Consider the following 13,614-nt stretch of genomic DNA (forward strand, 5'->3'; position numbering starts at 1 on the left):
GCAGAAGTAGTTTCAGCAGAGAACTACACCGGTGGCCAGATCCTAACGTGAAAAGTAACATGGCTAAGCTTGATCTTCAGCCATGCCCGCCCGTGCGGGGCATCCCCGCGGGCGGTGAGGAGCTGTGAGGGGCGGTGAGGGGCGGTGAGGAGCTGTGAGGAGCTGTGAGGGGCGGTGAGGAGCTGTGAGGGGCGGTGAGGGGCGGTGAGGGGCTGTGAGGGGCGGTGAGGGACGGTGAGGGGCTGTGAGGAGCTGTGAGGGGCGGTGAGGAGCGGTGAGGAGCGGTGAGGGGCTGTGAGGGGCGGTGAGGGGCGGTGAGGAGCTGTCAGGGGCGGTGAGGGGCGATGAGGGGCGGTGAGGGGCTGTGAGGGGCGGTGAGGGGCTGTGAGGGGCGGTGAGTGCCGGACGTGTCCCTCAGCACGGCCCGGCAGCTGTAGCGGGCCCGGCCACGCTCCTGCCCCGCGCCGCCGCCAGAGGACGCCGCGAACGCGAGTCCTGCTTCCCGCGCGGCCGGAGCGGGGCAGGAGCGGGGCCTGGAGCTGGGCAGGAGGGGGGCAGAAGTGGGGCCTGGAATGGGGCCTGGAAAGGGGCGGGAGTAGGACCGGAGCGGGGCTGCAGCGGGGCAGAAGCGGAGCCGGGGAGGGGCAGGAGCGGGCGCTGCCGGGGAGCGAAACACGGTCACTTGCGCGAATGTGGAGGAGGGTGAGCACGCCCGAGCCCTTTAAAAGCCCCGATTGCTTTAAAGAATGAAGTGGAAAAGTGTTCTCGTAAAAGCAAGTCATTGTCTCAGATTTTCAAAAAGCACAGGGTTTATGTTTGCTTGCTTGCATCCAAGGAACCTTGGGTCTTTTCACTTTCCTTGTGCATCTTTGAAACTGACCGGCTTAGTTTCTTCGCAATCCTTCACACTGCCTTGATGTTACCCTAATTCTTTTATCACTTAACCATATTAAATTTATACATGAAATAAATCTCTTTGTCACGGCCCAGCATTTCTTATTACGTATTTGGGGCTCTGCCACTGCTAGAATTCTACTACATGGGATTTTGTGTTCTGCCACTACTACTACAGAGAGGGTCCAGCTCACCTTTCTGTTTGGTAGGAACGAGAAATATGAAAACCACTGTGGGGACAGCTGACACAATATGTCACGAGTGGTGCAGAAACAACAAATTCCATTTCTCTCTATCTCAGCCTTGTGCTGCTCATATTAAAGACATTTTTTCCTGCTGAAGCTAAGGTATCTGGTAACTGCATCCCAAGTCAGTCCATAAGCTTGAGTCTCCCTAATCCCCAGCATTTCCAGCAGTGACCTAATAAATAATTTTGTCTTTTAGCTCAATTTGTGTTTAATTACTCATACAAGTTGGGGTAGACTCACTTGTGTAAGGAGTAATAGCAGCACGGGACCCATGGTAGATTTTTAGGGTATTCTTGTCCTCAAAAATAAAAAATTCAAGATGGTGTTAAAACATTATTTTCTCCTGAATGGAAAATGGTTTTGGTTTTTCAGATTGGCACAGAATAACATGAGCAGTGTCTTAAATATCAGGCCAGGAATTTAGCCATTCAAATGTATCTTTGTCATGGAAATGCAAGCATGAATAGACTAATATGGTAAAAATTAATTTTGTTGATGCTTGAGTCCATGTTTGAGAGTGTTTTCTCTTCCACCAGTACAGTCTGTTTCATTACCTCACTTATACGTAAGTTTTCTGTCAAAATTAAAGACAGTGAAAAAAGCTGCCTTAAAATTTTGGCAATACAGTTCTCATTTAAGATTACATTTTTTTCACTAGTCAGAATAATCACTGGAGCCATTCTGCTTTTCTTCCCTAGAAAAAATTTAAAATTGAATTTGCATTTCACAGGGCCAAATTAGTAAGCAAAGAGAAACACATGGATTTTCACAATATTCATTATCAAGAACCTGGTTTTCATCAGTTTTACCAGTGTTGTTTCTTATGACTACATGGGCATAGCTTGGAAAGGAAACCATGAAGTTTCTGACATGTAAAATGTATTAGCTGAAATCCAAAAGATCCTTAAAAGCCATTACTCACTATATAGAGCAATTTTTCATTACTATTTGTGTTTATAAGGGGGAAAAAAGCTTGCTAGCTTTTATCACCTGGTGTGTTACTGCTGTCAGGTAACTGCAAGTTTGCCAAAAACTTCAGATACTTGTATGAAAATTGTAATGATGTTGTTAACATTTTCATACAATTACCTCTAGCTAAGCTTGTGATTTCAATTCTCTTTAGTAAATTTGTGGTTCATTATTGCAGTTCTTCTGTTTGTAGTTAATCTCTTCAAATTCAGTCTGATGAAACAATGTTATCTATCTAATGGACTACAGGTATTTGATAGGATTAATTTTGCAGTAAGTACTGTGAATAACTAACACACCCTCCTTGAAGTTCCATGTGTCTTTACTCTTTGGCCTTTCAGTGGTGTGGTTTCCTTTAGAGTGAGAGATTTCCACTTCTACTCAACTTTGGAAATAAAATCAGCTTTGTTCTAGTTTAAATGATGTGTGCTTCTGGAGTTGTGGATGTGTGTTCCTTTAAAACTTGAAATGGAAGACTTTCAGCTTTAGTCTATTTTACATTCATCATGAGTTTTTATACTTTGTTGCTTGTGTTTTAAACAGATGTTTGTTGTGAAATTGAATTATGAATTGACCAAGAGGCTAAGCAAGACATCAAGTGCTTAGTGAAACTTTCAAGGATGGTAACAGTGAAGCAAGGCATATCTGAAGATAATTGTTTGAGGGTTGCAGGCACTGGCTTTTGCTTCAGACCCATCAGGTTGCCTGAAACTATTTAAAAAAAAAGTATTTGTCTGGCTATTTCAACAAAAACATGATGTTAATATATCTTTTTCTGTTCTGTATTGTGACTGATAACTGTGTTTCCAAATGTACACCTTACATCTGGTAGCAGTGTGTGATTTTATGATTGATTAAAGTTTATCTGTTTTATGCTTCTGCATGGTCTGTTATGGATTATAACACATAGAGTGCAGCCAGGTGTGGGTACAGAGTCGTCATTAATATAAAATGGTAAGTTCTAAACCCTTGTCGTAATATTGGAAGGTCAGAGTATTGATGCAACTAAGTGATTTACAGTCACTGTCATCTTTCACAATCATGTGAAATTCAAGAACAACATAATGAGTACCATGGTTTGAAATCATTATAGGGATGGGAATTTGAGAAAGTGACAAACAGCCAAATACAGCTAAAGATTAATTTAGGTGTTAATCCGTACACAAAATCTGTATTTCTCACCTTTATTATGACTGCTAATTAAAAAAATTGTACTCTCCAGTGAAATAAAATAGCAGAACTTCATAGCAGAAATCAGGAAAATCTTTTTCACTGGATGGGTAGTGCAGAACCCAATGTCTGCAATGGCTGTTGGGACCCTTTTCCTTGGGTATTTCCAAGCCTCAAAGTCATGGATGACAGCATGCTGGCAGCAATCTCACTTGGAGCAGCAAGTTAGGTGGAGACCTCCAAAGGACTCTTTCTACCAATAGTTCTGTGATTCTAGGGTATAAAAAATTTGGAAGTAGAACATGAACATTTTGCACGGTTGAAAAAGTTTAACATTATAGCTGGTTTAATGGTATTTAGGGTAATCCTAATTTTCATGGGGAAATGTCATTTCTCTCCAACTGACATAAACAATTAAACAATGAGCTATAAAAGAGAGCATTGAAGGAAGCTATTGATATTTATTAGTAGATTTATTTGAAAGAGCTAAATGGACTTTCCATCCTGTGAAAAGCGGTTGAAGTACAAGGATTTTAAAATTTCCGTTTGCACAGGCAACTTGCAGGCATCATGTTCCTAAGATTTAAATACAATCTGAACTGACATACAGCTAGAAACATACAGTAAGAAACTTAATCATGTTAAGCTTTTAAACATTTTCCTTTTACCCACTGAAAAATAGGGTTGTTTTTGACCTCTGATTGCTCAGGCTGAGAAAGTTTGTCAGAATTCTTTTTGTTCACACAACAAAAACATAGTGTAACTGGAACATTAAAGAATAACTGTATTAATGTAGCCAGCTAGGCTTGACTGTGAACAGAAGCATTCAGACTCTTGTGGTAGAAAAATAATTAGGCCTTCGCCGAATGTTTTAAAAATGCAATGCTTAAAAGAAACTTCCAGTGCTATAAACAGGAGAGTCAGTAGCAGTCGGATAAAGAAATGGCCAAGGATGTTGTATCTCATGTCCTGCAACACATATTTTGCTAAATGGGCTATCAAATTCAGAAGATCTAGGCTGCAGTATTTCTGGCTAACATTTTAGAGACAATAACTGTGCTATAACCAAACAAGCACATACATACCTCTGAAAAATATAGTTGTGGGAATTTCCCATAGGGAAAACAATTAATCAGACTGATCATCCTTAGTTAACTGGGGCTTTGGAGATCAGCATCCAGATCTTAAACTTCCCCTGTGAATTTCCACATGGGAAACTGCACGTTACAAAGCATATTTTGTGTGTATTTGCAGTGTTTTGCAAATACACCAAGTGTTTTAGTGAGGTGCTATGTTGCACTCTTAGGTTCTAGACAGATTTTACAGGGAGGGGTTTGCTGTGTTAGTTTTATCTGAAACTGAGGTGGGTATAGTTATCACTGTGAGATGTACTTGGAAAAAAGGAGCCTAATTTCTTACTAAATAGATCAGAAGAGTGGCTATCATAGAAAGGTAATTAACCAGAGAGAACTGGACAGCTCAGGCACAGCCTATTTCTATGCTGACCTATTCATAACCTAAACTATTTTAAGTCTTTTACAAAACACTGTGTTTTTTTCTTGTTTTGTTTTGAACATAACAGTATTGGTACATAACTAAATGTTGTTAATCAAGCTAGCATTATTCACTTACTGAAAACATGTCTGTTAGAAAAACCCACAAAAAAACCCAAAAAAACCCCATCTGGATGCCTGCCTGGTTCCAGTGGAAGCTACCATTTTTTATCCGCCTTTTTTTAAAGAAAGGCGTATAAAGAGGGGTAAAGTGGTAAAGTCATGCACATGTTTCAGAAGAATAGCAAAATCCTGTCCAACTTAATGAACCATGGAAAGTAGCCTCTAATGATAGATCTAATTGTAAAATTAATTTCAATATGTGCCTTTTGTTTAATGGTAGGCTGTTAGAAATGTGTCTTCAATTTCACTAAAGAATTCTGTAATTAGGAAATGACTAATCAAAATACCAGATCTGGAACACAGGCCTGCTTGCGGGGGGGTAAATATTCAGCCTTAGCTTTGGCTCTTGAGCTTACCTGCTCTCAGCTGTGCCTGCCCAGGGGATTAAAAAAGTATGTGCTTCAGCCAAGAAGAGCAGCATCTGGAAGCCACTTGCTGAGAGAAGTGGTGCTCCAAAAAATGAAGTGACTTGATGAAGTGTCCAGCCTTTTGCAATACTCTTTGGTCAAGAGAATAGCTGAGTTAGAATTTAAGACTGGCTCTGAGCAAGAAGTGTCTGGGGCAGACTGGGTGTGGTGTTCCACTCTAAAGCAGCTGGTACAGATTGCCTTAAAAAAAAATTATAACACTTCACCTCTGATCTAAAATATGAGTTGTATTTCCCTCATGGCTAATCCCCTCTCTGTCACCTGGGAGGTAGTGAATTGTTTTTCTTTCTACTGCAGGTGGTCAGTAGCCTTACCATGTCTCCCTTTGGTACCTGTGGAGCACAAGAGGGAGTTGACAATCACTCATTCCTTTCAAATTGTATAATTCATTAGCTGAATGAAATTAAATGCAGAGCAGTTTTTCTCAGCTAGTCCTGGTGCCTGTCTTGTGTTTCAGATCCATGGATCGGATTTGCTGTTCTAAAGTTTGTTTTCCTCTTCCCCACATAAATTATTATGAATCAGATGGGCTTCATTGAAAGGTTGGTGATAATGACGTGTCCCCATTCCCTTTGCTCTGAACCATACAGTGCTGTGTGCTTTTTATGGCATTTGTTTGCTCAGTGAGCTGACTCAGCCCTAACAGAGGCTAAGTTAGCTCTTGGGTGGTTTGGCACAAAAGTTGTTTCAAAGGAAATGGCAAGCACACATGGTTGAAAGGAAGTGTGGCACCATTGCATCATCATTGCATTCAATTATCTTCTGAAATGTTTTTCTGGTTGTGTCAGTTGGCTTAAGAAAAGTCATGACCTTCTGTTGGAGACTTACTTGGGAAATACCTTGTTTTTATCTTTAGGCTACCATCACTGTTACTGAGCCCTCAGGAGACACCAGTATGTCAAATGTCTACCCACATGCAAATGTAACAAACTTACTACTGCTTGTATTCAGATTATGTCTCTGTGCTGTAATAAAGCTGTATAAATGCACTCCACTTAAGCCTTTCTTTAGGGATCAAGACAGTACAGATTTCATGTGTAATGAAGACATACATACACAATGCTTCTGATAATTTCCCAAAGTCAACAGGATCACTTATGCCTGCTAGCAACTAAAATAAAAGCTATTAGTGCTTTTACATGAGTGCTTCTTAATCCATTTTTCCATTTTGTAGTATACGGTAGAGGATCTCTGTTCTAGCAAATGAGAAATGCTTATTTTTCACAGCTAGAATAGGGGCTTCTTTTCACATTGTTTCCCATCCTTCATAATTTTTATGTTTTGGTAATGGTGGTATTGCTGTTTGGACACACTTCTGCTTTTGTATTATCTACAGACACAGTATTTACCAAAGGTTTATTGGCTGTGGTAGCCCTCTTGAATGAGAAATACTGGTCAACCCCTCAGTGATATTTCGTTCTTGTAGGAGAGGCTATTAGAAATGGGGACCTTGCTGTTGACAGTTGTTTGTAATATTGTGTTTTTACACCAGAGTATGGAATTAATTTGTCTTTCCCTTCACTTTGTCAGTGCTTTAATGGGTGCTTTTAGGTGTGAGCTCTCTATTTCCGTGGTACAACTAAGTAGTTTGTCAGTTGCAAAGGAAGCAAGAAGTGTCATGGAAGTGGTGGTTCTGTCACCAGTGGGTTTGTTATTCTATGTGGATGTTTCAAATTTTGATAGTGATAAAGCATCCCCTTACTGTTTTAGTGGATTTTTTTTTAACAGCGGATATAAATGGAAGACAGCAACAAAACAAACACTAGTCTCTTGATCTCTTTTGGCAAATAACTGTGTGGTAGTAGTTGGCATTAGTTTAGAGAAAGATAGCTGTAGAATAATTTACTTTTCAGTAAGTCTCCCATCTCTAAAAATTAGAGATTAATTTTAATCTTGAAACTACAGATTATTATGCTATTTTTTTAGAAGGTGAATATATAATAAAGGAATTATTTAGTTCTGTAAGAGGACCTGTGCTTTAGTTTAAGACAATGAAACATGTTGCCTGATGTATATCAGTAAAGAAACCTTAAGAAATAAATGCTTTTGAACCATGTGATTTGTATTTTTTTAATCTTCTTAATGGCTAAAACTTCTTTTTTATTCATGTTATCATTATTGAAATTACTCCTATGCAGGTATCATTCAATACTTATTTAATAGAGTTGCAGAAGTGAATTGTGTCTATTACTCTAGAAGAAGTTTTGAGCTAATCAGAGGCAGTTGACTTGTATTTTGTACATGATGTTCCTTTTTAAGAATCAGTTTGAGTGGAAGTTTAAAATACTCTTTTGATTTTGGGCAAATGTACCTGAATAAATACAGAAGGAATATGTACAATTGAAGAGAATCCTAGCAGGAACCACAGATGAGTAGACATTTAGCTCTTCTTCATTCATTGTGTTCAATTTCTTTCACTCTACTTTCCTTGTCATGAAGAATTTGGAACTTTCTTCATTTACAGATGTCTCTGTAGCAAATTTTTTATTTTTCCAGTGTTATGGTGACAATATGTCTTGGTTGACATTAAATCTCAAAGAGCTACAGATGTCAAGAGAGTGACATCTTTAAAAAGGGAAGGCAACTATTTAGAGCAACACTTGAACATATGCTAACTTTATTCCTATTCAGACAGCACTTCAGCACATGCTTAAAAGATACTCTCAATAGAGAGGTTGTCTAGCTCAAGACTGAAATTGAAATTAAGCTGAAGTTATAGCTTTTAAAAAGTCATTTGGCATGTACCTCCCCTGTTGATTTGAATAGGGTCTGCTGGTCCTCCGAAATGATGAAAAAATTGTACATGTAGTCTATGGCTAACTTTTATCCCTACATGCAAGGATATAAAGAGTTTTAAGTAGTTTCTTCTATCAGGATCTTGAGAACAATGCTAAACTTAAGAATTCCCTTAATTACCCATGATTTGATGGAGAGGTTCTGCAACTTTTCACAAACTTCTCACCTCTGATTCGAGGCATCCAAGTAATGCTTACTAAAATAGTGCACTTCTAATGAGATAGATGCCTTTTAGAACTGGATGGCTCATTTTGGATATACCAGGAAAGATGTTAAACCTTGGTATGACAGTCTCAAATATTCAGTTAGTGATCCAAAATATGTAGGAAAATAAAGTTAAGAACAGTCTTTGTCTTTGTAATGCTTTCATTAACATCTGTAATTTTAACTGCATGTAAAACACGTGTGATTCCTTTAGATAGACTGAATTTTAGTAGGGTGACAAGGTAGTCTGATTAAAACCAGTGTTTTATTTGTTACTTAGATAAAGATGCATTTGCAGTATTTGTGTTCTAAGTGTTTCAGCATTCCATGAGGGAAAAAATGGAACTGAAGTGACGTAAAAGTGTAATGATTCTTTAGAACTAAGCTATTAGTCTAAAAAAAGCACCCCAGTCACTATAGATTTTAAAATAGGCTGAAATTATATGTATCTGAATAGCTTATACCCTTGTAGGTATTTTTAAAATTCTTATGTAAATAATTTTCAAAAATCTTACCTAAACCATAAGCCATTAAGTACAGAAAAGTTGGATGAAATCCAAGTAGCAGAAAATAATGAAGAATCACAAGCAAGGTGGGATGTGTGGAAGAGTAAATTGCACTCATGGTTGAAAGGTAATACCCACTCATTATAAGTCATAATTGTTAGATCATGTTTGAGATCTTGGGTAGAAGAGAAAGTATACAAAACAGGGATATAAAAGGTCTATCTGAAAATAAGAGCTTCATTAAAATACCAGGTTGTAGAAATTATAGGATGGAGCTGATATTGCAGTACAGAAAGTGAAAAGAAGGTAAAGGTGGAATACAAAAGGAAATATAATGACATGGGAGGTTATGTCTTATAAACAGTAATTTCCATTGTGTCCAGAATAAGAGAGACTCTGGGGAGGAGACAGCAGGGGTCTCCAATAGATGGGAAGAGTCATTCAGGCACTGAAGAGTTGAAATTGTCAAAGAAATGCAATGCTTTCATTGTCTCACTATTTACAATAGCAAATTCAGGACATATGTCTAAAAGATAAGGAATTTTAGGAATCTTGAAGGGAAAATACTAAAGGAAAGCAGAAAAAGATTTTTTTTTTTTTTAAATAAGATCTTTAACCGTCTGATTTAAAAACAAAGCCAAGTGAACTGGATCCAAACTGAAAGTATGAAGAAAATTGTGACTTATATTGACTGGTATATTTTGAGTAGTATGGCCAAACTCTCTGTGATGTTTCCTTTTTGACTTTTAACCGTGACTCAGAATATGTCCTGACACCAACAGCTGCAGATTAACCAACGGAGTGCTTTTTAGAGGGATTGAGAGTTTTAGACTGGAGGAAATAGTACAAATGATACAGAGATGTTGATCAGGTTTGAAAAAAATTGAAGTCTAGATTTTTTTTAAGCTATTTCCTTCCACAGCTTAATTTTGGTTTTCTGTCCATATAAAGTTTTCTTCTGATTTATACTCTTATATAGTCAATATAGCCTGACACCGAGACTCATGAGAACTTTATCCTGTAGTGGGAATTATCCAAATGATCTAAATCTCTTACTGCATCTGTGATGTGTCCCTGTCTTTTCCTTGCTTCTGTCTAGCCTTCCATACAGAAAGGTGACCTATAATTTCCCCTTCTCTCAGGCTTCCTTTCCCCACATCATTAAATTTTTTCCACATGACTCTTGAGTCCAAGGTCTCTATTTAAGTTATGCTTGGTTGGCATGGAGTTTATCTTCCCTGCTATGGCCACCTCCATGCAGTGAGAAGCACATAAAAATTATCCAAATCTGACATGGCAAAGTGGGATCTAGGCCAGCTAAGTATTTAAAGAGACAGTACAGCAATACATGAGTTGAAACTAACTTTGTAGAATTGTTTCAGTTCTCAATTGTGTCTCAAAAAGTGTTCTCAATTATATGTTCATGCTACTTGAATTTGGAAAGAAAGGACATTTTTTATTAGACTATGGTGGATTTCTCTTTATGGGCTGCCAGATATCCACTTATTTTCTCTCTCACTCCATCCTCTCTACAGGACAGTGGGAGGCAGGAAACAAGATGAAAAATATCTTAGGTTGAGTGAAAGGCAAAGAGATCACTTACCAATTGCTATCAAGTGCAAAACAGATCCAGGAAAAATTAAAGATTGCCAATTAAAACCAGAACTGGATGGTGAGAAAAAATAAGAACTAGAACACTTTCCCTCATCCTGCCCTTCTTTCACAGGCTCAGCTTCACTCCTTCATTTCCAGCTCCTCTACCTCCTCCCTACTGTGAGTGGCAGAGGAGGATGAGGAATGGGGTTGTGATCAGTCCATGAGAGTTCCACTCTGCTGCTTCTTCCTCTTCACAATTTTCCCTGCTTCAGTGCTGGATCTCCGCATGGTCTGCAGTCCTTCCAGAACAGATCCTGTGTGGGCCCTCTGGAAGGGTTGCAGTTTCTCAGGATAAGCCTTCTTCAGCACTGGTCCTTCAGAGACTGCAGTTCCTTCAGGACATGGCCGCCTGCTCTGGCACGGAGCCCTCAACAAACTGCAGGGTGGATAACTGCTCCATCCCAGGTCCCTTCCATGGGCTGCGGAGGAAATTTCTGCTGTGGTGCCTGAAGCACCTTTCCCCCTTCTTCCCTCACCTCCGTGTTACAGGATTCTTTCTCACACTTCTGTTTTCTTCACTCAGTCCCACGTGCAGAATTTGGCTCTCCCAGCGGTGCTGCCCTCAGGGCTGAGGGCTCAGCTGTGGCCAGCAGTCGCCTGCTGGGTGCCAGCTGCAGCCATCTGTGTCTGCCATGGGGCAGCTCTGGCCTCTCCTCACAGAGTCCAGCCTGCGAAACCCCCACTGCCACCTGCACCTGGTTCTGAGAAAGCTGAGAAAAACAGGCAAGTTTTACACTAAATTGTGTAAGAGGAAGCAAAATCCAAGGAACTGTACCCTTCTCTGTCAGGACTGTATAAATTTTAAAATGCCTAAAGCAGTCCATGCACATGATCTCAGCCAAAAATGTCAGTGCTTCTTGCCACATGCCATGGCAGGGACTATCTTGCAGTTGTGCCTCAGGAGATACATGATGATCTCATGAATAATTTTAATGAAATTCACTTGATGAAATTTCCACTTATGAAAGTAGAGTAGTAGTGAAAAGAGAAACTTCATGGGAACACTAAAGCCAGAGCAGCTTCAGAACCCATTCTTTTCTGTGTGGCTTCTATTCTCAGCTTCCATTGAATTTTATTGTATCCAGGCTGTGTCAGAAAGAATTGGTTTTTGGTTTTTTTTTTTTTTTTCCAGTTTTGTACAAAGTCAGAGTATTGTGAAAATAGCTAAAAGCTTATTTGGTTTTCCAAGCTAAGCTTCTCTGGTTTAATGTTTTTCTTATTCTTTGACAGTATTATGATAGCAGTATGGAATGTAATCTTACCTGTGAGATACAAGAATTGTTTATATATTATATATACTGACCATTCAGTTTAGTACATGCTATTCAGTGGTCATACTATTGTTCTAAATATACTGTTTTGATTTCACAGGTGCCTGCAGAAACATCACCCACAGCCAGTGCCAAATGCTGCCATATAACTACACCACTGTAACTTCAGTTCTTTCCATTGTCAAAAGTATTGAAATGGAAAAGTTCCTGAAGTTCTTCGGTTACCTCAATCGTCTCAACTGCTATCAACACATCATGCTGTTTGGCTGTAGTCTCGCTCTTCCTGAATGCATCAGTGGTGGTGATGACAGGTATTTGGGAATGAAAATCCATCAGTGACTAGAGCCAATTGTGGTAAAATACTCTCTGTCTAATCAGACAAGGGAAGATCCAAACTAAGCCTCTGACCTCATTGCAAAATTCCTGTCTGTCAAAGCTATTGACAACATTTCTGCCATGATACGACAACTGGAATAGAGCTCTTGTAGAAAAACGTTGCTACTGTATAAACTAAAACTGTGATACTGGGGCAGTCAAGCTTATTTTCTTAAAGAAGTTTGTCCAGAGTTGTTGTGCCTAATTTCTCCAATCTGGCTATGCCAAAATGGAATGTTTTGTAATAGCAATAATGCCTTGGATATGTATAGTATTGTCATAGATTGGGGTGGCCATTTGTTAAACTTCAAATTTGTTCAGTCATTTCCTTCAGCAAAGTTAATATTTTAAATATATTTTTTGGTATTTAATTAGCAGGATATGTTCAGGGTGACATAAACTATTCTGGAAGTTTAAGGAGCATATATTTTTTTCTGCATTTACATAATTTTACTATAATGTGCATGCACTTTTAAATTGAGTTTGATTTGAAATAGGATCAATGAGTTTAGCAGAGCTAAAATGGAAACATGACACAAAAAGGGCAAAAGGAATATTTTTTAAAATATATATACACAATATTTGATGTTTCTGGAGGGGGAAAGAGAGACAATAGATTTCTTTTTCCTTGTTTTCATTTTTTTATTTCCAGTTCCTCCACTGTGAAATTTAGTGGAAGAGAATATGACAGTTGAATAAGTGTTTCAAACAACATAACAAGACCAGCAAGTTGAAAGCTGTGCAGTTTAGAAGGAATATGATACTTATGAAAGAAGTTCTATGACAACTGGTCAAAAATTCAGTTGCTAATGAAAGATACAGTCTCACTCCAGGCAATATATGCCTGCCACTTTCCATGCATCACAGTGATTCGTGGACTGTCTAATTAAGCTCACTAAAGTGACAGAAAATTAACCCAGAATAAGGTGTACAGATGATTACACAGATAGGATTAGTGGGGAGAAAAGGCAGCACAGGTAACAGTGGAATGAGACTGATCTTCAGACTGGCTGAGTGGTTTAAAACAAATGCAAAGGGTACATATCTTTGTTAGCCTACCAAAAGCTATTTTAAATTAACCCTATTTAATTGAGTGCATTATTAGTTATAGCACATGTGCTCCAGTTCAGTATTACAATTGTTCTACTTAATGAATCTGATAACAAACAGACTTACACTCTCTGTTTTCTGTAAAAATTATTGAACAAAATAAGAAAAATGGGTTTAGGTAATACATTGATGCATTTAAATGTTCAACAACAGAACAGGTTATTTCTCTGTTGCTTCACTTATTCTGCCTTCTTTGGAATTTGATTTTCACAAACCTGTTGAGAGTGAGTTGTGTGTATCAAAAGGGCAAAGCTCTTAAAACAATCAAGTGCGTAAAATGGTGGAAAGATAAATTTTGTATGTTTCTTTCC

At 38.7% G+C, this 13,614-nt stretch overlaps 1 protein-coding gene across 4 annotated transcripts in view; it reads left to right on the forward strand.

Moving 5' to 3' along the window:
* The window catches only part of CORIN (corin, serine peptidase), a 128,789-nt gene that overhangs the window by 30,773 nt on the left and 84,402 nt on the right, over positions 1-13,614 (forward strand). For all 4 annotated transcript variants that reach the window (XM_053976526.1, XM_053976525.1, XM_053976527.1 and 1 more), the window contains exon 4: positions 11,919-12,129. In XM_053976526.1, the coding sequence (XP_053832501.1) occupies positions 11,919-12,129 (211 nt within the window). The remainder of the gene's footprint in view (positions 1-11,918; positions 12,130-13,614) is intronic.

This window comes from Vidua macroura, chromosome 4, assembly GCF_024509145.1.
Source record: "Vidua macroura isolate BioBank_ID:100142 chromosome 4, ASM2450914v1, whole genome shotgun sequence".
Classification (NCBI taxonomy): domain Eukaryota; kingdom Metazoa; phylum Chordata; class Aves; order Passeriformes; family Viduidae; genus Vidua; species Vidua macroura.